At 33.9% G+C, this 26,936-nt stretch overlaps 1 protein-coding gene across 2 annotated transcripts in view; it reads right to left on the bottom strand.

Annotated features, from left to right (window-relative positions):
• Positions 1-562: 562 nt before the first annotated feature.
• DYNC2H1 (dynein cytoplasmic 2 heavy chain 1) overlaps positions 563-26,936 on the bottom strand; it is a 352,433-nt gene continuing 326,059 nt past the window's right edge. For both annotated transcript variants that reach the window (XM_023208014.3, XM_023208015.3), the window contains 4 exons: positions 23,332-23,441; positions 22,266-22,347; positions 9,573-9,689; positions 563-1,109 (listed from right to left, as the gene is read on the bottom strand). In XM_023208014.3, coding sequence (XP_023063782.2) covers positions 951-1,109; positions 9,573-9,689; positions 22,266-22,347; positions 23,332-23,441 — 468 coding nt within the window. In that variant the 3' untranslated portion in view covers positions 563-950. The remainder of the gene's footprint in view (positions 1,110-9,572; positions 9,690-22,265; positions 22,348-23,331; positions 23,442-26,936) is intronic.

The raw sequence follows: 26,936 nt of genomic DNA, 5'->3' as shown, positions 1-26,936 counted from the left end.
AGCTAAAATAATAGCTCCTATAAAAAATACAGGCCAGGTGTCGTGGCTCACACTTGTAATCCTAGCACTTTGGGAGGCTAAGGCAGGTGGATTGCTTGAGTGCAGGAGTTTGAGACCAGCCTGGGAAACGTGGCAAAACCCCACCTCTACAAAAAATAAAGGAATTAGCTGGGCATGGTGGTGCATCCTGTAGTCCCAGTTACTCAGGAGGCTGAGACGGGAGGACAGATTGAGTCTATGAGGTTGAGGCTGCAGTGACCCGTGATCGCCCCACAGCACTCTATCCTGGGCAACAGAGTGAGACTCTGTCTCAAAAAACAATAACAAAACAAAAAACAGCTGAATGTTTAATAACCAGAATTTGTCCTCCATTATTATGTCACCTGAATTATTCCTATTTGAATTACCTTAAGATATTAGTTGTAAGTGTATAGTTACAATGACAATTATATATTTGTACATTATAATTAGTATAGTATAATTATATTCATATTGATACTTTTATACATTCATAACTTTATAATACATTCTTCAGTATGTAAAAAGTCATGGGAAGACTGAAAAAATTATGAATGCTCTTATATTTTATTAAATAATTATGACACAAATGACAGCCAAAATATTTATTATGGATTACTTTAATATACCACTTAAAATCTCTGACCTAAAACAAATTTTTGAGCCACTGGAAAAGTGAAGTTCCTCACAGAAATATTTAATGTTATCAAAAAGAATACTCTGTTTTAACAATAACTCCATTAATTAATTACTTTAAAAGATGCACAGTGCTGCTTTTACACATTAAAATTTCAATGAGATCAACATTGTAAGGTAACTATATGTTAATATTTTGAACTAACATTTCAAATGTAGACTGACCACATGTTTGATTTAAAGCTTAAAGAATCAGTGTTCCCTTTTGTGAAGATGGCTTTTGTTGTCATTAGATTCTACTGATTTTTTAGGAATAGAGCTGCTCCACACTGAATCCACTGGTCTTGGTTGCCGCCACATGGAACATCAATATTGGTAACCACACGATCCCTTTCAGCACTTGTGTAAACAGGCAAAGAGATGCACTCATCCAGGGAATATGGACCACATGCATCCTATTTAAAAAACAACTTGTTTTAAAATACAGCAATACACTATTTGGAAACAGATTATTAGATAACCAAGGAAACAAACATATCAATATTATGAAATGTTTCCAATGAAGATTAATATGATAAGCCCCTATCATCCCCCTGCAACAAAATGAAACGCACGGCCTATCGTGTTTTATTTACAACCTCTCCCTAGCCCAATATTGGAGTATTTTGAATAGCACCTTACAATTACAAAATGTCACCTATAAATATTTACATCTATATCTCTATAAATATAACCATGTATTATCATGCAGTAGAAAATAACCAATAATTCCTTAATATCATCACACATCCGTTATCTCATTATCTCCTGTTCAAAGAGATTTTCTGTTAGAAGCATCATTTAAATAAGAACTATGCTTTGCAGTTTGTTGAAAAGTCTCTTAAGTCTCCTAAATTTGTAAATTTTCCTCCTCTTTTCCTAGCGATTTGTTTGCAGAAGAAACTATACCAAATAATTGTCCACATTCTTTTTGGGATTACATTCCCATGATATCACGTCGGTCTGTCTGTTCCTTGTATTCCTATAAACTGGATCCATAGGTGAGCTCAGACTCAATGTTTGGAAAATACTGCATAGGTGGTACTAGATGTTTCCATCAAGCAGCATATGTCGGGTTATTTCTCTTTTTTGGCTATTAGAGGCCATTCATAATCATTTTTCATTCAAGATTACACAAGGGGTAATCTATCTTTCCTTCTTCCAAGCAGGAATCTATCTATAAAGAGAAACCTCCACTTATCAATTTTTTTAATTACCATGAGGTGCAGTTCATATAGGAAAAACTGGATAAATGCTTATTTCCCTTTATGTGTTTTCAAAACAATGAATGTTTCCCAGCGTACTCCAAGAGTGATCAATGACCACTGCTTCTTTTTAAAAAATAGCATTATGAACTGGTGGATTTAAACATATGTGATGTACTTTAAATGCAATGCAATCGCTATTGCACTGGTGTTCAAACTGTCAGTCTTTGCTCAGGGGGAGCTTTTTAAGTTGGCTCCTGGGTTTTGCTACGTCCCCAGTTGTCTCTTCAATAGTTTCATTGCCTTTCTAGTATGACAAGTATTATTATACAAGCTCATCTTTTATATTTCCTGCCTTAGAAATTAGTCATTAATCTGATGATTCCTAGTTTCTTTCAAGAGAAATGGTATTAGAGACCATACTTTGGGTGTTAGGAATAATTGATTTTTTTTTTTTTTTTGAGAGGGAGTCTTGCTGTCACCCAGGCTGGAGTGCAGTGGCACAATCTCGGCTCACTGCAAGCTCCGCCTCCCGGGTTCCTGCCATTCTCCTGCCTCAGCCTCTCGAGTAGCTGGTACTACAGGCGTCTGCCACCACGTCCGGCTAATTTTTTGTATTTTTAGTAGAGACGGGGTTTCACTGTTAGCCAGGATGGTCTCGATCTCCAGACCTTGTGATCCGCCTGCCTCGGCCTCCCAAAGTGCTGGGATTACAGGCGTGAGCCACCGCGTCCGACCCATTGATCATTTTAATTCTAGGATGTTTTAGTGACTGGAGCTTAGAAATCATGTATTTCTAAAAGAAAAACATCATGAGTTCATAACTGTATTTCCATTTCAAATTTAGGATTAGCATTTTTACTGAATTTATATGATTTTATTCAATTAATTATGACTTTGCAGAGTTGGAATGGAACTTCAGAGGCAAGCTAGACCCATTTTAAAATATTACAAAAGTGACAGATGAGAAGCCCACAGAGAATTTACCCATGGTGACCTAGTTAGGAAGTGGCAAAGTTGTCACAGATATTACAGTTGACAAAACACTCTGGTATATGAATGTCTCTTATTCTGTTACTTTTCAAAATAGGACACAATAGCCTTTATGGAAATAAATTATTTTCAGGCTCTGGAGTACTTGTCTAGGAGCTCCTGACCCTGTAGAGGTTACTCTCCGAACATCAGTTTCCCTATTATAGAAAGACAAATGACACTTGCCCACCTCACAGGATGTGGAAAGAATCAGATGGCATAAGAGCTCCAGATATAAGTATTATTTATCCACAGATCTCTAATTATTTGGACTGCCTTTTCCTTATTCCCTACTAATTCTCAAATTGACTAGAAAAAAAAATCAGCTTTTTGGCAGCTACTACATCTCTTAAATGGTGTTATGATAGAAATAAAATAATTTTCTTTCATAGAAAATTAAGACATTCTTCTTTTAAGCCTAAGTGGGCATTACATGAACTTTATATTATCTTTTCCAATCCTGCTCTTCTCTCTGTCCCTCTCCCCCGGCCACCCACACCCACACACCAACAACTGTTCTGACTCTTCTAGCCCTTGATATAAATCAGTATGTCCCCTGAAAAATTATTCATTCCTACCATTCTTGAATCTTAACCTGATTTACATATAACAAAACATATTCTCTAGGTAGAATCATTCCCAAAGAGATAAAAACGCCATCTGTCCTATATTTTTGTAATTATCTGTTTGCACTGATGATCTTGTTAGTTATTCAGCCATTCATTTAATAGCATTTTATATGCTAATATTGTGCCTAGAATTGTAAAGGCTAAGCATTTCAGTACATACACAAATAGAGAAAATAATCCCCTTTGAATTTTTACTTTAGGAAACAAAGTATGCACATATCCAATATCTAGAATATACGTTTTGGGAAAATATATACTTTAGAAGATCAAAATAAAGAAAATGCTACTCTGGGATATGTTAACCTAACAGTGATTCATGGAGAGAGTAAATCCTTAGTTGAACGTCAGAAAAAAAAAAAGTGGGATTTGGAATAAAGAGAATTTTCAACTTTTATCAGTCACCAACTAATCTCTTCCCTCTTGTTCAATTCTGCTTAAATGGCAAAGCTTTAGGAATCAAAAACTGTAATTGTCATGACTCCTTAGCCAATCTTAAAAGGTAAAGCCTAGTGCAAGCATTCCTTTACATTCTTTGGCAAAGAGCAGACAAAAATCACATATTTGTTAGACTGAAGTGATCTGAATCTATGATTGCCTATTTTTAATCCTGGGAAAGGTCTTAAATTATCTTTTCCTGACACCTGATATTTGCTTTGTTTGCTCTGTTTTCCATTACTTCTATGCTCAAAACTGAAATAGAAACATCGCAATGAAATGTTTTACGATGTTATTCCTTTCTAGTCAGGAGATTTTCTCTATATATTGATGTAAAGAAAATTTCTCTTTAAATTAGGAACTTAATAATGCTGATTATTATCAACTTAAAGTTGATTTTTTGCATATTCACTAACAGTTTACTAGTTTTTGTATATATTTCCAAATTCTTCCAAACCGTTTAGTTGTAGGCTTTGTTCGTCTTACAGCCAGGGTACAAATCTTTCTTTCAAAACCTACAGTGTTTTAAAGCTCTGTTCAATAATGAGGCTAAAATTTGAAATTTTACATTCATTTGAATCAATTAGCTTTTCATAAATAAAAATTGTTTTGTGTGAATAAACATCTTGCGCAATTTTCCTGCTTCCCTAAAGTGTCCAAGAAAAGCCTGAATGTCTCACGACAAAATGTGCCCATGCCTTGGGCAAAATGACTTAAAAGCATACATTCTGCAAATAGCAAGCAATACACTACTATTTGAAAGAAGATAATGCAATTTTCAAAGGCGAAATGGTGACTCAGTAGTCCCCTCTTATCCGTGGGGAATACATTGCAAGGCCCCAATGGATGCCTGAAACTGTGGATGGTGCCAAACCCTATATATAGTATGTTTCTTCCTAAACATACATATCTAGGATAACAGGTTTAATTTATAAATTAGGTATAGTAAGATACTAACACGAATAATAAAAAAATAATAATTATAACAATATACTGTAATAATAAAGTTATGTAAATATGATCTCGCTCTCAAAATACCTATTGTACTATATTCATTTATTTGCGGACTGTGGGTAACTGAAACTGCAGATACAGAGGGACTACTGTATTAGATATCAGTTAGCAAACCAAAGAAAGCAAGGAAAAGCAAAACCAAACAATGAAAACAAAATTATTAGGTTACTCATATTAGCTATTTGGCCAATTTCAATTAAATTTCATAACAAAACACATATGAAGATAAAACAAAACATATTCATCAGTTTATGCACAGTCCAACTTATTTTAGCACATGCTTTCTGAATGTTTATGAATCAAGTCAATGAACAGCTCTTTTTTAGAAGAGGAAATGATAGAAAATCAGAGTTCTAATGTATGTACAAGTAGCACAATTTAGTGATGCAATTCTGGGAAAAAAATCTCAAAATAGGACACAAAACAGCATGCCACCAGTGAATACTCTGACTTTGTTCTGTTAAGAATGTGTAGCTACGTTTTAAAATGTATATTGGTAAAGATATATTTTCCTGATTTTTCAATAATATAGTGTTAACATCATGACTTTCATAAAAAGTCCTTGAAGAAAAAAAAAAAATCACATACAAAATGTTAGTCAAATATTTGTTATTTTTCAAACCAGAGTGTATACAAGGCAGAGCTTTCAACACATATCTTCTGATATATGTGATATTTTAACATCTATACAAAATATAAAGTAATGATTGTTTTCCAGAGTAGCTTGTGTAAATATTTTATAGTTCTGTTTTCTCTGAGAATAAATTTTTTTTCTGAAGCTGAATTGTCAATTGTGGTGCCTATCAGAAGATCCAGCCTCATGGGGTTCAGGCTGCCTCAGGACTACTGTTACTGTGGGACTGATAAATTCTAAGTAGCATGATTTACAGGAAGATAGAACAAAGGCAAACTGACTTCCTGTGGAATGCCAGAAGCGCATCACTGAGACTGGTCTTCATTATAAAGCACTGTTGACCAAATCATACTGCGTGGAATATTAGATCCTGATGGAGCATAGGGTGTAGGTGCATGAGAAGGTTGTATGGCAAGTAATCTTTGGGACTTCTCAGAGCTGTTAATATAAGACTTTCCAAGGGAGGGAATATTATGTTTAAGTTTGTTTACTGAATCATTTTTCATAGAGAATTATTATGAAATGATACATGGAAACATGTTAAGAAATGCATTGGAAAAAGCTAATGCTTTCTGGATAAAATCCTCTAGCTGTATCTTAATTTGAACCAATATCAATTTAACCAAAAACACTGCATTGAGCTGGAATTGGAATAACTTTAAGAATCTGTATCATGGAGTCACTGCACTCCAGCCTCGGAGACAGAGTGAGACTGTCTCAAAAAAAAAAAAAAAAAAAAAAAAAAAAAGAATCTGTTTCATGAATGAATAGTGTGAGTGTCAGTTATATTATCCTAGTACATAGATAATGGTAAACAGAAATACTAGAAAATTTGCTGTACCAAACCCATAGGATTGTTATGAGACTCAGGTATAATTGTATCTCACAGTGTGCCAATCTACTATCCACCCACTCACTGCTAGACTGATTTTGTAAAACTACAAATCTGATCTTACCATACCCCTGTTCTCAATCTTTAAAAATTTTTTTTAAATTCTTTTTTTATTTAATAGACATGGGGTCTTGCTATGTTGCCCAAGCCAGGCTCTAACTCCTGGGCTCAAGTGATTCTCCTGCCTTGGCCTCCCAAAATGCTGGGATTACAGGTGTGAGCCACCATGACTGGCCCTGTTCTAAATTCTTGATGGCTTTCTACTGACCATAAGGTGGTCTAAACTCCTTGGCATGGCTACTCAGCTTATCATACTTGGTCTTGGCCTTCCTTTCTGGCTGCATCCCCCACCATTCTTCCATATGAACTATATGCTCCAGATGTACAACACTTGCAGTTCCCAGAATATCCTAAGCTCTTTTGTACCTGCATATATTTACATCTGCTGCGCCTTCTGTCTGGAATGCCTTGTTACCCTATCTTTTCTGAATTTGTCTTTAAACTCTTATTACTAAAGTTCAAGTAACAGTTCAAGAGAAGCTGCCACCTCTCTCAGCGAGATCATCTGACTTTCCCTCGTTTGTTCACACATGGTAGAGTTGAAGCCTCCCTCATCTGTCAAAGTACTTTATATAAACCTCTCTAATGATTCTGAACTGTAGTAGTCTCTTTGCTTATTTGCTCCCCCAGCTGGCGGAAGACTCTGCAGAAGAAATCTGTTTATCTTTGTAACCCCAGGGTTCAGCATAACATCTGGTATATAAAAACTCAACAATAACTTAATAATGAGTGACAGTACTGGTAAACTAAAAAGTACCATAAGAAATGAGATACAACATTATAGCATTATAAACAGTTTAAAATATTGACAATAGGATAAACTTGACTTACCATGTATGAAGCAGTGTGCTAGGTACTTTACACATACACAAACATATTTAATCCTCAACGTGATCCTACAGAAACGTTATTATCTCCATTTTCAAATGAGGAAACTGGCTCAGTGAAGTTAGGTACCTTGCCTAAATCACCTAATTCATAAGCTTGGGAACTTGGACTACAATTTAGGTCTGCATGCTAGAGAACTTTGTGTTCTGAAACACTTAGTAGTAGATCTCATGTTCTTTCCTTCTTAGCTGATATGGGAGAGACATTCTGAAAAGTAGCACGATCATAGCAAAAGGAGGAAGCTCACTGTAAAGAAAGAAGGGGAAAAAGGAGGTGGGGAAGCACTAACAAATTCTTCTATTTCATGTCATGTACAAGTGCAAAGGCCCAGAAGAAAATCTTATAGAAAAAGAGTAAAAAGTTCACATTACCTTTTAGTCATGTCTTCTATAGGATAAATGCTTAATTCATTTTACCTCTCTTTATATGAGCTATTTTTGAAATTAAATTATTTCTAGCTTTTTATTCCAATCCTGACATTTTAGAAGTATGACAAATAAAACTGGAGAGAAATAACACACAAAGTAAAATATTGCCAAGCTATCAATTCCTAGTCTTGCAAAGTCACATCACTTTTCATATAACCCAGTAACAGACTGGCTTTGTCCATGACAGCACTGCATTCCTGATTTATGTTCAGTTTGTGGTCAATTACGTGGGTATTGCTCCAGGTCATTTTCTCCTATATTTATTCTTAGTTGCTCTCCAAGCTCTATTTTTATTGTTTGGGTTTTTCCTCAAGGGAACCTGTTTATACTTGCCCTACTTTTTTTCCGCCTCCTCATGATCATAATATGGATTTTATTTTCCAGCGAATTAGTAGTTTATATAATTTAAATTCATTGGAATTTATCTCTATCATCCTAAACAATTTTGTACGTTATATTCACAACCCTTGACAAATTCCAACCTTAACTTTTGTATATAACTTTCAACTTGATTTACACACCTAAGATAAAAATGTGTCATTCAAAATTTACCAAATTTTTGTAGAAAATTCTTATAGGAATTAACAGCAAGATTGAAGTAAACAATGATTCTTTCAATCTCTTCTCTCTCCTTTATCTCATAGTCACTCTAATTTTAGAGAAAATGAAGCTGATATGGGGGAAAAATAGGGAATTTTGACAGACACATATGCTCTTTTAGGTCAGAGGATACTCTTGTAACTCTTGGCAATGTTGCTAATTGCTATTGCTTTTTAAGATTTTCCTTAAATAAATACTCTGGTGCATTTAATTTTTATTTTATGAGGAGAATGACAATAACTGGAAAATTCAACGCATTATTTCCCAATGAGAAAGCTCATTTTTCTTGTAGTAAGCAATATGTGAAATAGTTTTGTTGCTCATTAGATACAGAATCAGAACTTTAAAGTTTATTCGCATGTAGTCATATGTGCATTCTTAAACTTTATTAAGAAAAAGTTATGTGCTTCATTTACAACTGTGTCCTATTTTAAAGACATGCATACCCCAAGTTCTACTGTTGAAAGTTCTTTCAGTAACTGTTTTGAAAGGGAAAATGTTAACTAAATAAGTCTTTAAGATTGTTTTCTTCATCCACCTATCAGCTGCCAAATGACATTGTGTGATACAAAGCCATATATCTATTAACACCTTAATTCTATCACTCTCTGTGTAGCTAACTACGAGAAGTCACTTAACCTATGTGAACACGTTTTCTCATTTGAAAGTGGGAATAATAATATCTGCCTTACATGGCTGCTCTGAGGAGGATTTTAGGTAAAGCATATAAAGTACCTAGTGCACATTGCTGAAAATAACAGGAATGCAACTCATGGTAGTTCTTATTATCATTAAAGGCTTTTTTATTACCAGGCTATAAACTCTCTAGAAATTAATACTATGTTATTCTTTTTATAACAAAATCAAAGCCCAAAGTTTTTCAATCAAAATCAAAGTTTTCAAATGTCTTGTACATCTTAAACATGATAAAGGATAAAATATTTTGACTGCAAATTTGTTCAAATGCAGGTGAGATTAGAAAGCAAACAAAAATACACAGGCCAAGAATGTCTAAGAGTGAACTGATACTATTAAAACTTATGCTTGTTAAAAATGTATTACCTGTGGAATCCAGCCCATAAAACAAGGGAGCACTGATGACACACTAGGAGAATCAAGCTGATTTTCAGAAAGTTGATTTCCATCAAAACTACATCCTTCTAGTAACAAGCCACTGATCTGCCGTGGAAACAAATAAGTCATGAAAATATGCATTAAAGTCTCAAACGTCAGAGGTTACTCTATTCTATCTTAAGAGCAATGCTTGCCATTGTGTTCACTGATTCCAAATATATGAAAACAAAGATTATGGTACTGTATTTGAGAATAAAGTCGGTAAGGCCTGGACTAGTGTTCACCGTCAACTTCTTTTAGACTGATTTCTCATTTTTAGCAAATATATTTTTTAAATTACTTATAAATCTCATCAGTTATGCAACCTCAGGTGTCTTGATATTAGTGTAATAGAATTACAGTGGCAAAAGCCAAAAAGTTATTCTTTCTCTACGAGGGAAGGGAGAAAAGCATAATTAGACAGCAAATGTTGTATTCTCAACCTGGAATTCTGACACCTTTTAAGGAACAGAATAAAGTTCAGAAAGTGTAATGAAAAAAACTGACATGCGATATGGATATGAAAGAAGAATTAGAAGAAAAAATTCATGTCTTTAAGGTAACCTTAGTGTAAATGTAAGAAATCCTGAAAATGAAAACATGGTTCTTTTGTTATTATTAGCTTCATATTTCTTCTTTGAAACTCTTCATTCTTTTAGTTTCTGCAGTTAATCTAGCCTGACTATTTAAAGGCAACAAATGTAGAGTCAGTATTTGGCATTTATAGCTCTTCTGGCACTTTGCCTTAAGAGCCACATCTATATTATCATAATTGGAACTTGGTACAAAATATAAACAATCTTAAAATATACAGTGCCGGCTGGGCGCGGTGGTCACACCTGTAATCCCAGCACTTTGGGAGGCTGAGGCGGGCGGATCACGAGGTCAGGAGATCGAGACCATCCTGGCTAATACGGTGAAACCCCGTCTCTACTAAAAATACAAAAAATTAGCTGGCCATGGTGGCAGGCGCCTGTAGTCCCAGCTACTCTAGAGGCTGAGGCAGGAGAATGGCATGAACCCGGGAGGCGGAGCTTGCAGTGAGCTGAGATCGTGCCACTGCACTCCAGCCTGGGCGACAGAGCAAGACTCCGCCTCAAAAAAAAAAAAAAAAAATCTATCCATCTATATATAGATATATACACATACATACATACACACAGTGCCTTGGAATTTTAACATACTAAATGAAAGAACTATAGAATTTAGAATGAAGGGAATGCTAAGTTGGAAGAGTTAAGATAATTTTCAGTGACATATAGTCAGGGAATGGTTTCGGTGCTAGGAGAGAATCCCTTAACGAATAGTTTTGAATGATTTCATTACTTGAATTTTACAGTAAGGTTGCTGTTGCAAGGAAAAGATAAGTAACTGTTGTTAGTAAAAGAGCTGGGATGATAATATAATTATTTAATACTTAAATACTCTTTCTACTATACCACTAATGTGATATACAGGTCTCTTAAAGAGTTGCAAAAATATTCTGGCCTGAATTTAGTTTTATCTGTAGCTATGAACAATAAATAGTATTGTTTTTCATATTTCCAATCTCTATGTAAAGGGTAACATGAAATCTACTCTTTTCCTTCATTGTTGGTTTTAAGGTGCATCCATTTTGTTCTTTCATTTCCAACAGCTATACAATATTTCATTTTGTTAATATACAACAATTTATCCATTTTTCTGCTTGTGAATATTTCCAACTGCTTGCTATTATTTTACTTCCTCATACACATTTGCATGAATTTCTCTAGATATATTAAATTACTAGGTTGAAGAGTGTGGTCAATCTCAATTTTACCTAATATTGGCAAATTATTCCCCAAAGTAACTGTATCAATCTATACATTTACTTTATGCCACAATCTTGCCAATACTGGGTCTGTTGAGACTTAAAAATTTTGCCAAACTGATGAGCATGAAATGGAATCAAATTTTGGTCTTAATTTCATTCCTAGTTACTAGTAAGAACAAGTACTTTTCCTTATGTTTATTAGCCATTCAGGTTTCCTCTTCATGTAAGTTGCCTATTAAAATCCTTTGCCCACCTCCACTTTTTCCTTACTATGGACATTTTCTTTAAAAGAATGATCTATAAATGTCCTTTATCTGTTTTAAGTACTAATCCTTTGTCAGTTATACAAGATACTAGTATCTTTTCCTGGTCTGTGGCCTGTGTTTTCACTTTCTGTAGTATCTTTTTAATTTCAGGGTAGCAAATTTATCAGCTTTTTCCTTTAAGGCTATTACTTCTTTTGTTTCTAAAGAAATCCTGAGTATTTTCCTGTATTTTGTTTCTAAAAGTCTTCTCTTTCAAACAGTTTTGTTTCTGTAACTTTTTAAACCTTCAGGGTCCATTTTTATTTATAATATAAAGTATGGATCAAATTTTATCATTTTCTAAATGAGTGAGCAATTGTTTCAGAATTATTTATCAAATAGTCCTTCCAAGACCCTAATTTGTAACCAACCCCACTTTTGTCATGTGTCAAGTTTCCGTACTGGCATAAGTTTGTTTCTGGACTTTCTTTTGTGTCTCATTAGTCTGTCTTTCCCTAAACCAATACCATACTGTCTCAACTGCCATCGCTTAATAATAACAATAATATTGTGACACAGTGCAAAATATGGCCCCAAATTCCTCTCCTCCTAATATACACCCCTTTGCCAAGTAAGCTTGGCTGCTGCTTCCATCAGGAGGTGGAGTTTCTTTTCTACACCTTGAACTTGGGCTGGCCTTTTAAATTGCCTTGATCAATAGAATGTGGTAGAAGGACTTTAAGCAACTTCTGAAGCTAGGCTTTAAAAGGCTCTGCCTTCTAGAAATGCTGTACTGAAACCACCAAATAAGGAAGCTCTCCTAGTCTACCAGAGTGTGAGAGGGCATGTGAAGTACTGAGGTACCTCAGTATGAGGTACCTAGAGTATGAGAGGGCACGGGAAGGACTGAGCTAGCACCAGTTGCCATATATGTGAATGAGGCCAGCATGGACCTTCTCTTCTAACTGACCTAGTTGAATGTAGATGCAGAGTGGGTGTGAGTAAATCAGCAAAGGACCTACTAGGCAAACCACAGAATTGTGAGAAAATAATAAATTGGTATTCTAAGCCACTAAGTTTTGAGCTAGTTTGAGCAAATGCTACCTCAAACTCACGTACCACATATTTGAAAGAAAAACACACACACTTTGGGATATTGGTTGAAATTGCATTAAATTTTAAAATTTGATTTTGGAAAGTCTGACATTTTCACCATTAAGTTCCTCTTTCATGTGTTTTTCCACTTCTCAAATTATCTGTGTGATCATGACTTAAATATACATTAAGTATATTTAAGTACCGTTTAACTGGATTTTATTTTTTCCTCAGTCTGATAATTTCTATCTCTTAATTGGTAGGATTAATATGCTTACAATAGTCATATATTTGGTGTTATTTCTATTATTTTACATTTTTTTCTCTTTACCTTTTTTTGTTCACTTCTTCTCCTTTTCTGCTGTGGATTGTATATCTATTTTACTGTTTTACCATCTACTTTTAAATGCATAATTAAGTGTAAAACTTTCTAATAAATTCTTAAAGTATTCAGTACTGAAGACAGTATGAATTTTAACACACCATATCTAATTGAATTATTGCTGTTTAGATTTTCAGCTTAAACAGAACATTTTACAGTCAATATTTTAAGTTACTTAAATTTAAGTTAAATTTCACACTAAAATTATTTGTTAATTTGGGGTTCACTATTGTTTTAGGTGTTCATTACTTTCTCTCTGGCTTTACTTTTTGCAGAAGTACATGTTTCAGTATTGCTTTTATTGAGGCTGTATGTGAGTGGTGAATTCTGGTGGTCTTCGGGTTCCTGAAGTATCTTTTTATTGCTTTCATTATTGAATATTTTAGATGGCAATAGAGTTTGAGTTTAACAATTATTTTTCCTCATCAATTTGAATATATTATTTTATTGTCCTCTGACATCTAGTGTTGTGAAAGAGAAGTCTGCTGTCAACATGGTGATTATTTTGGTAGAAAATCTGATGTTTTATCTGGTAACTTTGAAGATTTTCCTCTTTAATGTGGATATTGACTAGCTTTGCTATAGTGTGATTAGGTGTGAAACTGAATTTACTTTTGTTTTTTATTTTTGGTACTTTGCAGATGCTTTTCATCCAAGAACTCTTCATTCTTCAATTCTGGAAAATTTCTGAATCAGTTTTTCAAATTTCACTTCTCTGTCATTCTCTGTTTTATACTTCTAGAAATCCTTTTAGAAATAGGATAGAGTATCTGAAACTATTGTCTGTGTCTCCTAATGTAACCAATTTATCATGTCTTCTTCAATCATATCTAATGTACATTTTGTTTATCAACTTTTTCATTTAAAGACTACATTTTTCATTTCTGACATTACTTTCAACTATAACTGTATTATCTCTCCCTGTTTCTCCTCCAGAAGTTCTTGTTATTTTGTACTGAATGTTATTCCTTCATGTATCTGTTCAAGGAAACTAAGATAGTTTAACTCTTTTGTCAGATTTTTCTATAAAATTAACAACAAACTAATTGACTAGTTGTTTCATCTGATGATTTTGTTAGTTTTCTTTTTTGGATTAGTTTGTTTTTCCCATTTATTTTGGATTTTGGATTCTAGGTTCATCTTGAGCAGTAGTTTCCCTCCATAGACCTCTGTACTGTCCCTTCCATATCTACGTACATACAATATTTATAATGCCAGTTTGGGGGTTCTGTTCTGGCGATGTTGGGATACTGCAGATCTTGTGGATAGGCAGTGAGATTCAGCATCTGAGAAGTCAGGCTATTTCTTTGTCTTTCAGCTTTCTTAAGCCTACAGATTTCTGTAATGCCATAAACTCAATCAGTGATTCTGCAACAGCTTTATTTTGTTTGTTTAGTTATTTTTTTTTTTTTTTTTTTTTGAGACGGAGTCTTGCTCTGTCCCCCGGGCTGGAGTGCAGTGGCCGGATCTCAGCTCACTGCAAGCTCCGCCTCCCGGGTTTACGCCATTCTCCTGCCTCAGCCTCCTGAGTAGCTGGGACTACAGGCGCCCGCCACCTCGCCCGGCTAGTTTTTTGTATTTTTAGTAGAGATGGGGTTTCACCGTGTTAGCCAGGATGGTCTCGAACTCCTGACCTCGTGATCCACCCGTCTCGGCCTCCCAAAGTGCTGGGATTACAGGCTTGAGCCACCGCGCCCGGCCTTGTTTAGTTATTTGAGGCAGGGTCTCACTCCCATTGACCAGGCTGGAATACAGTGGTATGATCACGGCTCACTGCAGCCTTGATCTCCTGGGTTCAGATGATTCTCCCACTTCAGCCTCTTGAGTAGCTGGGATGACAGGCATGCACCACCAGGCCTGGCTAATTTTTTGTATTTGTAGTAGAAACAGGGTTCTTCCATGTTGCCCAGGCTGATCTTAAACTACTGGGCTCAAGCGATCCGCTTGCCTCGGCCTCCCAACGTGCTGGGAGCCACGGCGCCAGGCCTGCAACAGCTTTATTCAGTCTCCTTTTACTGGGGAGATGGAGAGCCTAACCTCAGAACTGGATTCAACAAGCAACGAGCCTGGTTATAGTCCTGTGTAACATTTAGCACTACTAATTCCTTTTACTCTAAAAAAGCCATACTTCATTGCTTCCTAATTCTGGACTTATAGCTCAATCTATCTGTATTTTTGGCTCTATTTATAATTTTATTTTCTGTCCTGTTTCTGACACAATGTAATACTTATCTTGTATTTCAAGCCAACTAAGGTTTGTGATTTCCTTTTTGTATATTTTACCTATCATTAGTATGCATTTAGATAAGAGTGGATGAATCATAATCTCCCTGGGCCATCTTTAGCGGTTTTCAGTTGTTTACAATATATTGAAAGAAAAATAAGGTGTGTACTATATGTTAGGTCCATTTAATTGTAAACAATTTTTGAGAAAGAATCACCATAAAATATTAATACTGATCTTCATGATGGTTTCATAGGTTTATTCACTTACTGAAAATTCATTAACTGTACTCTGAAGATTTGTGCATTTTTGTGTATGATGCTACACTTCACTATTAAGGCTTACCCCCTCCTCTAAAAAGAAAAAAAGAAAGATATACAGGTCAGCATTAAGAGGCGTCACATATATGCCAAAGACCAGAGACAACTGCAAATGAAAAAGAATAATAAATGCAATTTACTGAAACATTAGACATACAAGAAACTCACAATAATACTTAAAGAGAAAATGTCACTGGACACTGCTGGAAACTATGTATCAACAGCATCTTTTTAATGAAAGAATGAATTTTCCCAGTTTAAATGAAAAAATTAAGCATTCTTTATTTTCAACAAAAAAATGTTATTTCATAGTATGCAGGTAACTACATAGACCTAATTGAAGCCTCTTTGCAGAAGAATTTTAGCTAATAAATGTGGAAGGAATAACAGAATTAGAAGAATCAGTATGCATCCCTAGTTATCTAAGCAATGATCAATGGTTAAAACTATTAGACGAAATACTGATGAGAGACGTTTTATGAGGAATGAGGCTGTCACTGCCTGTACACATGAATCAATGTTAGCCTCACTAAAAACAAGAAAACACGTGTGTGCCTCATCATACAATGTAAAATGAAGAACGCAGTGCCACTTATGAAGTATTTTTGTTGCCCCTCCACACACACACACACACACACAAAAATGAATGTAATTAGATCTTTGGAATTAATTTATATTTATAAGGAATGAGAGACAGAGGAACAAAAGCTTACTACCATAAGGAAGCAAGCAGATGAATACGGAATGTACATATCATTCCACAGGAGAAATGACCCCACTCCTGTAACAAACAGTGGTATTCAATGAAAGATGGAACCTGATTTAGATGTAAAAAGACTTAACGCACATAACTAAATGCAATGTTACGTCTCACTTCATTCTTTTGTCCCCGATTCGAACAAACCATTGGAAAGCGTTCTTTTGGAGACTGGTCAATATTGTTTTGGACTGATTCCAAGGAATTTTAATTTTGATATTTGTGATAATATATTATATTTAAGAAAATATATAGTTTTAAAGAAACACATTCAGAACCATGGGTAAAATAAAATGATATCTGAAATGTGTTTTAACAATAAAAACAGAAAAAGGGGGAATGTTTCTAAATCTTAAAACCTTGGAATATGCCGACTCATTTTACTATTCTCTCCTCTGGATTTGTTTAAAATGTTTAATAATAGAAAGTATTAAACATTATTGAAAAAATCCTTGAAGACCACAGGCTGTTTAAATTTTCCTAGGGAACTGACTGTTCCATGTAGAGCTACAATATAGTACCCATATGTGCCCAGCAGCCATGCGTGGTTACTGTATATACTATACTACATATGGCTACTGAGCACTTGAAGTGCTGCTAGGGCAATCTTCTCTCGGCCTTGGAGGAAGATGTAACACGTAGGATGAACAGGAGCTTGATTTACGTATTTTGCCATATCAAGTTTTCAAGTACTATTTAACACATAATAGATCAATAATGGCAGAAATTTTAGAGGGCCATGTTCAGGAACTGAAAATCAGTATATAAATATGTTCTCTCAAGTAGGTCTAGAGGGTTTAAGATATTGATTGCTTTGGAGAACTACAGCCTCACTGTTTAATTCAGTCTATGGCGATAGAGATTTTAAAAAAAACTAATAAAATTATAGTGATAGTAAAATTCAAATCCAAAGTTCTCCTATTGAAACAATCCCCTTTGTTGAAAAACATAATTAGGCCGGGCGCGGTGGCTCAAACCTGTAATCTGTAATCCCAGCACTTTGGGAGGCTGAGACGGGTGGATCATGAGGTCAGGAGATCGAGACCATCCTGGCGAACACGGTGAAACCCCGTCTCTACTAAAAAATACAAAAAACTAGCCAGGCGAGGTGGCGGGCGCCTGTAGTCCCAGCCACTTGGGAAGCTGAGGCAGGAGAATGGCGTAAACCCGGGAGGCGGAGCTTGCAGTGAGCTGAGATCCGTCCACTGCACTCCAGCCTGGGCGACAGAACGAGACTCCGTCTCAAAAAAAAAAAAAAAAAAGAAAAACATAATTAAAAGGAGCCTCAGTAGACAAATGAACTTACTAACTGTGTCAAGTGTTAACAGTGAGAGCCTTACAAAGCCTTCTTCCCTGATAATATTACTGGAAACTGCAGGTGAGAAAGTTAGAAAATGTGCTTTTATAGCTCACATGAATGGACCAGAGAGAGGAAAAGTTCTGTCGAATTATCTTAAAGCTCATGTGTACAGATGGCTTTTAAAATTAAAGCTGTAAATATGTGTGGAAATACATTGGTAACAAAAATGGCAATTATTTTCTAGTCATTATACCATGCTTATTTATGTTACTAAATATTTACAAGTGAATATTTTAATTTTTAACAATAAAATAGCTTTTAATGAATCTCAAATGAAAAATAAAAGAATTTCACTTACTTACTGGATATAGAGAACTTTAGATGAAAATATACTTGGTTTTCTAAGAAACAAATATTTCCTACCTATATAAATCTTAATCATATATAGAATGTGAATATATATATAAAATATATATTCATTATATATACACAGATTATACATATATATTCAGAGATCCTCCTAATAAACATGTCAATGAAGTTATTATTGAAATCTACTGATAACTGTGATGGCCAAGGCTCAGACTGCCCCATTAATTGCTTAAAAATGTCACATAGCTCTTTTCTAGATACTAATAATCTTAGTTTACTGTCAGCGCAGCCCACCCCTGCTCCCCCACTGCCCCAGTGTACAAAACAACTATATAAGCTTGGAAATTTCTGGTTGTCCATGACTTTATTCCCATTCTGAAAGGACAGGCAACATACTTTGGGAAATATGAACACATTTTGACACAATAAAACCGGTTTCCCTTGATTATACTCCTAAATTAAATAATGATGCTATAATTACATGTATGGTGCACAGCTGCCAGACACTAAATATACATGTTTCGTGTTCCTTCCCACTCCTGACAATTGGACAGCAGTGTATGACTCACCGGTAATAGCCAAGGTATTTCTCATGAGCTAAGGGCTACGGTTAACATAAAACGTAAAAAAAAATAAAATAAAAAATAAAAAAGAAAAAAAGAAAAGCATGAAGCAGAGCCATTCTCATTGGTTCACAGACCTGCAGCCTTATATGGATCTGCTCCAGCTGACCAGAGGCTTATTAGCATGATATTTCTACACTCTTGTATGTTACTGACTTTTTCAGTGCTTTATTATAGGACAATAGCTGAACAATAGAAGCTTTTTTCCCTTATTATTATTAGTTTTAATTTTTGTTTCCATTTTTTGGTTATTTTTGTTGGCTTGTTAAGTTTTGGGTTTAAAAAAATGAATAAAACAAACTACCTAAAATAAAAAAAAAAATAAAAAAAAAAAAAGAAGCTGGGTGTGGCGGTGCATGCCTGTAATCCCAGCTACTCAAGCAGCTGAGGCAGGAGGATTGCTTGAGCCCAGGAGTTCAAATTCACCCTGGGCCATGTAGCAAAACCCCATCTCCACAAAACAAAACAACAAAATTAAATGCAAAGAAATGAAAGAAAACTTTTCTAACTCCTTCAGCTTTAAGTGAGAATTTTATGGCAGTCTATAGAGCCAAAAGGGAAAGATCTAGCTTGTTGGTGATGATCAGATTTCTGGCACTCTATACCCTTATAGCCGATGCTAGGAACACCTACTACAGTGCCTCTCCTATTGTAGGCCCTCAACTATTCAGAAAGCATTTGATCGATTGCTTATTATGTAACAGCTATTGTTACTACTCTCATGGGACTTACATTCCACTAGAATAAGACAACAAATATAAATGATATAGTATGTTAGAAAACAGTAGTAATATGAAAACAAATTTTTTGAGCAGGGAACCAACTATATGAATGGAATTTCTGAAAAGTTAGTTGCATAAAGTTAACGGCATTAAAGAACTATAGCCAGGCCAAATGCAATGGCTCACGCCTGTAATCTCGTCACTTTGGGAGGCTGAGGCAGGTGGATCACTTGAGCCCAGAAGTTTGAGACCAGCTTAAAGTTTTTAAGTGAAGAAAATGTTAAGAGGGCAATTCTATGTAAGGAAATGGGAAAGAAGAATGGCAAGGAATGATAGTGGAAAACAGGCTAGTGATACGAAAGAAGGTAGGGGTTGTTGGGGAAAAAGTTTCCATCACAGACTTTTAAATTATTTTTGTTAATGTTTGAATGATTTTCCTGTTAAAATCTATTATTTTTACAATAACAGGTAAAGAGCTAAGAAAAATTTGTATTCAAAAGAAATAGATCATCATGGTGGCTTTTGTTAAAAAAAAAAAACACAAAAAAACAGTTAACTAATGTACTCACAAATTATAAGCTCCCTGAGGACAAGATTTTTTATATACTAATTTTTTATATACTACACTTTATACAGGTTGAGTATCCCTTATCTGAAATGCTAAGGAACAAAGTGTTTTTGATTTTGAATTTTTTTTTTTTTTAATTTTGAAATACAGTCATGCATCACTTAATGATGGGAATACATTCTGAGAAATGGATCATTAGGTGATTTCATCACTGTGTGAACATGAGAGTGTACTTACGCAAACCTAGATGGTATAGCCTACTACATACCTAGGCTAGATGGTATAGCCTATTGCTCCTAGGAAACAAATCTGTACAGCATGTAATTGTGCTGAATACTGTATGCAACTGGAACACATGGTAAGTGTTTATAGACCTAAACAGATCTATGTATAGAAAATATACAGTAAAGAGAGTATAAAGATTTAAAAAATCCTGTACCTGTTGAGGGCACTTACCATGAATGGAGCTTGAAAGAATGTAAGTTGCTCTGGGTGAGTCAGTGAATAAGTGGTGAATGAATGTGAAGGCCTAGGACACTATTATATATTACTGTAGACTTTATAAACACTGTGCACTTACGCTTCACTAAATTTGTTAAAAATAATTTTCTTCAATAATAAATTAACCTTAGCTTACTGTAACTTTTCACTTTATATTTTTAATTTTTTTAACTTTTTGACTTTTATAAATAGCACTTAGCTTAAAACATAAACACAAGATATGTAAAAAATTAAAAGTATAAAGTAAAAAGTGTTTTGAGCAGGGAACTAGAACTATATGAATGGAATTTCTGAAAACCTAGTTGCATATAGTTAACTGCATTAAAGAACTATAGTCAGGTCAAGTGCAATAGCTCATGCCTGTAATCCTAGCACTTTGGGAGGCTGAGGCAGGAGGATCACTTGAGCCCAGGCGTTTTAAACATAAACACTTTATACTTTTGAATTTGTACACATCTGTACAATGTGTTTGTCCTAAGCTAAGTGTTATTTACAAGAGTCAAAAAGTATAAAAATATTTCTATATCATTATTTTTTAAGTTTTTTCTTTTTAAAATTTAATTTTTACAATTTAAACTTTTTTGTTAAAAATGAAGACACAAACGCACACATTAGCCTAGGCCTACCACAGGGTCAGGATCATTCTTATCAGTCTTCCACCTTCATATCTTATGCCACTGGAAGGTCTTTAGGGGCAATAACAGGCATGGAGCTGTCATCTTCTATGGTTACAATGCCTTCTTCTGGAATACCTCCTGAAGGACCTGCCTGAGGCTAACAGTTAACTTTTTGAAGAATATAATTAGAAGGAGTACACTCTGAAATAATGATAAAAGGTATTATATAGTAAATAAAGCATGAACAGTTATCCTTATCAAGTATTATGTGCTATATATAATTATATGTGCTTTACTTTTATGTAACTGGCAGTGCAGATTTGTTTACGCTAGCATCACTACAAACACACAAATAATGTGTGTGCTAAAACGTTACACTGAACAAAAGATGTCACCAGGCAATATGACTTTTTCAGCCCTGTTATAATCTTATGGAACCACTGTAGTATGTGCAATCTGTCATTGACAGAAACATCGTTACGCAGTGCATGACTATTTGCACATACACAAATGAACTCTCTTGGGGATGGGACCCAAGTTGAAACACCAAATTCACTTATGTTTCATATACATTTTATACAAATACTCTGAAGGTAGTTTTATATAATATTTTAAAGAATTTTGTGCATGAAGCAAAGTTTGCACACACTGAACCATCAGAAGGCAAAGGTGACACTATCTTGGCCACCCATGTGGACCAAAATATGACAATATGTGGTATCATTGAAAATCAAAAAGGTTCAGATTTGGGGGTGTTTTGGATTTTTGGATTAGAGATGTTTGGATGCTCAACCTGTATGTAGTTTACTGTACAGTAAATATTAGGTTCAATTTTAGAACAGGTAAAGTAAAAGAACTGCATGGTTTGTATAAATTTGTGCTAAAAGTTACACTTTCAAATACTGTATCCCTAAGATTCTTATGTTTGCATAAGAAGAGTCTGTATTTTCTGTTACAAGTTGTTTCATGCCAAATCTTATTTTGAGTTTTCACATAGATAATACAATCTAACTCTACTGATCTTAAACTATAGATAGGTCACTTTGAGATGAAAATTTCAGAATCTCTTATATCAGGTGGTGATAAGGTTTAGATTCCAAGATCTAAAATTAGTCTAGTACCTTGATTTGTAGCTTTGCTTCTGGCAGTCGACCTTTCCATGAGGCTGCAAATTTAAGGCTATCCACAGAACGACCCACTGCCCTGTAAAGGTAAAGCATCAACGTCACAAATCAATAATCCTTAGGAATTAAATTATGAAGAGTAACTGAAGATATAGTCCTATTTATTTAAAATTAAAATATTTATCACGTGTAAATAATAATACCATTAAACTATGCATAATATGTTAGAGTTCACACTAAATTTTCAAAGTTAACTGCTATATGTCAGTCTCCTCTTTGATGCTGTAAGTTCCTTAAGGATAAGGCCTTTCTTTTTTTCATTTTTAAATCCTGTTTTGACCATTACCCTCAAATGCAGGCACACGATGGGTGTTCAATAAATGTTTATTAGCCGAACTGAAATTTGATGTTTATAATATCCTGAAGCAATACAAACTGAAATATCCCTGAGAGTTACTAAACAACTAAATTTTATTGAGGATATTTTTAACAATGTTCCTTTTATTATATTCCAACTTGTTAAAAATTATATATGATATGATAATCTGAGTGTGGTATGAAAAGGAGCTTGATCTTAATCATCAAGTCCTGTTCTCCACCAAGGAGCCAAGTCAGCACTGTCCAGTAGAATTTTCTGCAAAGATAAAAATATTTTCATGCAGTCCAAAATGGCAGCCACAAGCCACGTGGACACCGAGCACTTTAAATGTGGTTAGAGTTACTGAAAAACTGAATTTTAAATCTGATTCTTACTTTAATTCATTTACATAGGTCCATGTGACTCCTGGCTACCACAGTGGACAGCACAGGTTTAGATAAATAATCAAAATTATAAAAGTTACATTTTATCTTTTTAAATTCAAATAAAACACATCATTAAAAGCAATACTTTTTTAAGCTAAAGGTTAACTGTATGATTTCAAGTAGAGTATAAGAAAATAACAGAACTGTCTGTGTTACAATCGTAAATTTATTTCTTGACAATCAAGGGCAGTGTAATAGGAAGTCAATAAAGCAAAATTAATTACCCTCAGGGACAAATAAAGTATTTCATTTTAATTACCTTGCAGTTTCCTGGCGGAGCGCATTAAGAAATGTGTCTGGATGGAAAAGTTCTGATAGGTCAAGCGTTTCAGAGAGAAGAGCCTGTTTTTCAGCTTTATCTACCCAGTTCTAGAGCGGGGGAAATATAAACATATAAATACACACACACTTAAAAGATAAGTCAGTTAAAGACTTAAGTCATTTTCAATGAGAAAGTTATTCAGTTTCCAAATACTCTGAAATGGTATCTAGAAAATATACATAAAATATTTCCATTTTACATTGTAAAGTCTGGCATTATAATTTGGCATAATATCCATCCATCTTAAATAAGATTCCTTGCACAACTGTTTGTTGGTAAAAAATCTGCTCAAAATAAAAAGTCCAAAAGGTGAAAATTAACCTAATGTACAGCATCCCATTTTGGGCCAGCACTTCTAGTGTGCTGATGAAATATTGAGCATCCAAGCCTAACCAAAAAGTTCTCCTGACAATGCAAACTGAATTAGGGTCCCAGCTCCAGATGTGATGGTGAATTTGCCACCTTACTGAATCAAGTATTACAGTGGAGGGAAATGTCCAAGAAGAAATAATTTTGTGTTAAAAGATGTTTTTAAATAATCAACTCATACTTCATTTGGAGAAATACATATCAATATAAAGTACATTTCATAAGTATTTTTTTAAATTGCCATTTGGAACAAATAACAAAAACAACAGAAAGTCTGTGTAACACCTACTATACGCTTTCCATGTATCAACCAAGTTTACACCTCCCATGACCCTGCAAGTTGTTATTAGTATCTCCACTTTACAAATGAGGAAGTGGAGGCACAGTGCGGTTAAGGGTCTTGCCCAAGGTCAAATAAGGTGCTGGAACCAGGAAGTAAACTCAGGTAGTTTTAAGTGACTTGTTTCTCTCTAATATTTCCTGCAGGTGATAATATCCTTTAAGAGATAGCTTACTAATGATTTCTGAATCAGTCTATTAGTTCAGCTGGTGTACAGAGATGGTACTACAGTAATGTCAGCTATTAAAAATTTAGAGAATCCTCATTTATTCAGTAATTCATTTTCCATGATTTATAAACAGCTGAGGAAAAATTTGTGTTGGTTTAATTTATTACTGTCATAGAAAGGATGTGTTTCATGTACTGTAACACCCTATTATTTACCCAAGCATTTACATCTCTTAGCCAGGTCTAGAAGAAATTAAAACCTCTAAAGCTGTGTTTGCATTAACATCTTAATGCATTTGAATAGTACTCAGAAATGTTCCTATGTTCCTCTACCAATGAATAATATGTTTTGTATAAACAGAAAAGACTTTTGAAAGATCTTCTTAGCAAAGCATAATTATTTCTCTTGGATATATCCTTTACAATGATAGCATTCATAAAGTATCTATTTTCAATTAAATAATATACATAGCATATTTATTCCCTATCAAATAATTTTTATTAAATTATCTGCTAATTTCTTTCATTAGCTAAACATAATAAACAAATTATACTTAACTGTATCTTTATTATAGTTTATATTTATTCCTGTTATTTTATAACAGTTATTTTAAAACAGTCATTGAATAAGTATTTCCAACTATACTACTATTTCATTAATGCTGTAAAATTAATTCTGAATTCAAATGTCCTGAAGAGTTGTTGCCAGTAATGTGTGTATACATATATATTATATATATGCTCAAACTAACATGGCTGATAATCAGATTTTCACTTGTTTGAATAATATAATTAGTCAAGAAGGGAAAGCTCTTTTAGTAAAAATGTTATTAATCCAAGGAAAAAATAACTTGTTAATCTATTAAGCTTAAAGGTAGACTAATGCAAAGGCATTATTTAATGAGTTAAAGTTTAAATAACAAAGATTATTTTAGCATGTATAATATCTTTGAACAGCAAACTTCACAGTGCAGAAATGATAAGCACATTTTTTTCTCTTAACCACATTTATATTCAGAAGCATGAAAATAAAGAAGTAGCATTATCTTTAATAACTAGAAATATGCACACATAACTTGGGCTTTGAACAAAGTCGTAAGCATACTAGCTGGCAAATACTTTTCATAAATGTTCTTTACTTCACTCTCAGTTATGGGCCATGCATCTTTTAAAGGATTAGGTTTGAGATTAAACATAAAACCTCTAGTCCCTTCTATGATTATGAGACTATATACCCATAATTCTTCAAATAGCATATAACAGATGTAACATGGAAATAAGTGAATAAATAGCTAATAGAATTGAACAGCTAAATGGGCTAGGCAATTTATCAAATATTATACACGCACAAACACTTAGAATCACAGGCAGTAAAACTTCTAAACTAGAATGAATGATAAAGATTATGTAGTTTACCTCCATTATTATAACATAAATGATTTTCAAAGGTGATATGATATTGCAATATTTTATTTTTTAAATGTTGATTATGTAGTAGGATTTATGAATTCAAATTACATTCATTTACTCAGAAGCATTTACTGAATGCAAACAGCTTATTTAGTTAGAGGAGATGAGACATACAAATATAGCTGTGAAAAATGATAATAACTGGAAAACTATGTAAGAAATAAATAGTATGTTATGAGAGTTCCACTCCTTTATGGACCAAAATATACAGAATTTTGAAGGTAAAAGGCTATCCTTCTAGAATATTATCTAGGTAACTTATCAGTAAATTGTAATACAAGCAGGTATCATTTTTACATAGGCAAGAGTTCAGAAAACATACATGTCTGTATCTTTCTAAAAAAAAAAAAAAACTCAATGTTTTCCATATCTTTTACATATGAATTAATACCAACATTTTTAGGGATATAGAAGTCAGAGGCTAATCCTATTGGCTATAAGCAATGAAATCAGTTAAATATAGAATTAAATCTACATAAATATTGTGACAAAATTAAATGCGCATGAAAGCAATTTTATGAAAATCCCAAAGGGCCAAAAGCATGAATCAAAAAAAAAAAAAAAAAAAAAAAAAAATTAAGCGATTCAAATGTATCAGTGATACCCTATGGAGGAAAAATTCCTTTCAAGTTTTTGTACACATTTATGAAATGTGTATCCACATACTAGGAAGAAACTGAGTCTCTGATCATAATTGAGTAAAACTGTTAGAATTTAACATATTATAAGGTCACTGAGGAATAAAAACATTATTCAATCAATTATGCTGGGGAAAAATTGTTTGGAAAAAAATTCAATCTTCAATTCACATTCTAACCTGAAACTGTGCTAGTTAAAATTCACAGTAAAATTTTATTTCATAAATTAATGGAGGAAAAAAAATTCACATAAAAAAAGGGGTGAGATTATACATGTGATTACAGAATGGTGGACTTTCATTAAAAAGATAAAAGAAATATAGGTTATATTATGTAAGATTTTATATCTATATATATACACCATTAGAACTAAATAGGAAAAACACATTTATCACAAATATGAAAATGAGTTAATAACATTAAGAAAATTATGTAAACAATGTGTTTACATAATTATAGAAACAAGATGTCATCTTCAATAGTTATGTAAAACTGAGATAGGTTTTTAGCCCAACAGAATAGCAGGAGAAATGATAATGATTAAATGTTGCTAAGGG

Source organism: Piliocolobus tephrosceles, chromosome 13, assembly GCF_002776525.5.
Source record: "Piliocolobus tephrosceles isolate RC106 chromosome 13, ASM277652v3, whole genome shotgun sequence".
NCBI lineage: Eukaryota > Metazoa > Chordata > Mammalia > Primates > Cercopithecidae > Piliocolobus > Piliocolobus tephrosceles.
The sequence above is the reverse complement of the archived record's forward strand: the minus strand, read 5'-3'. Positions and strand labels throughout refer to the sequence as shown.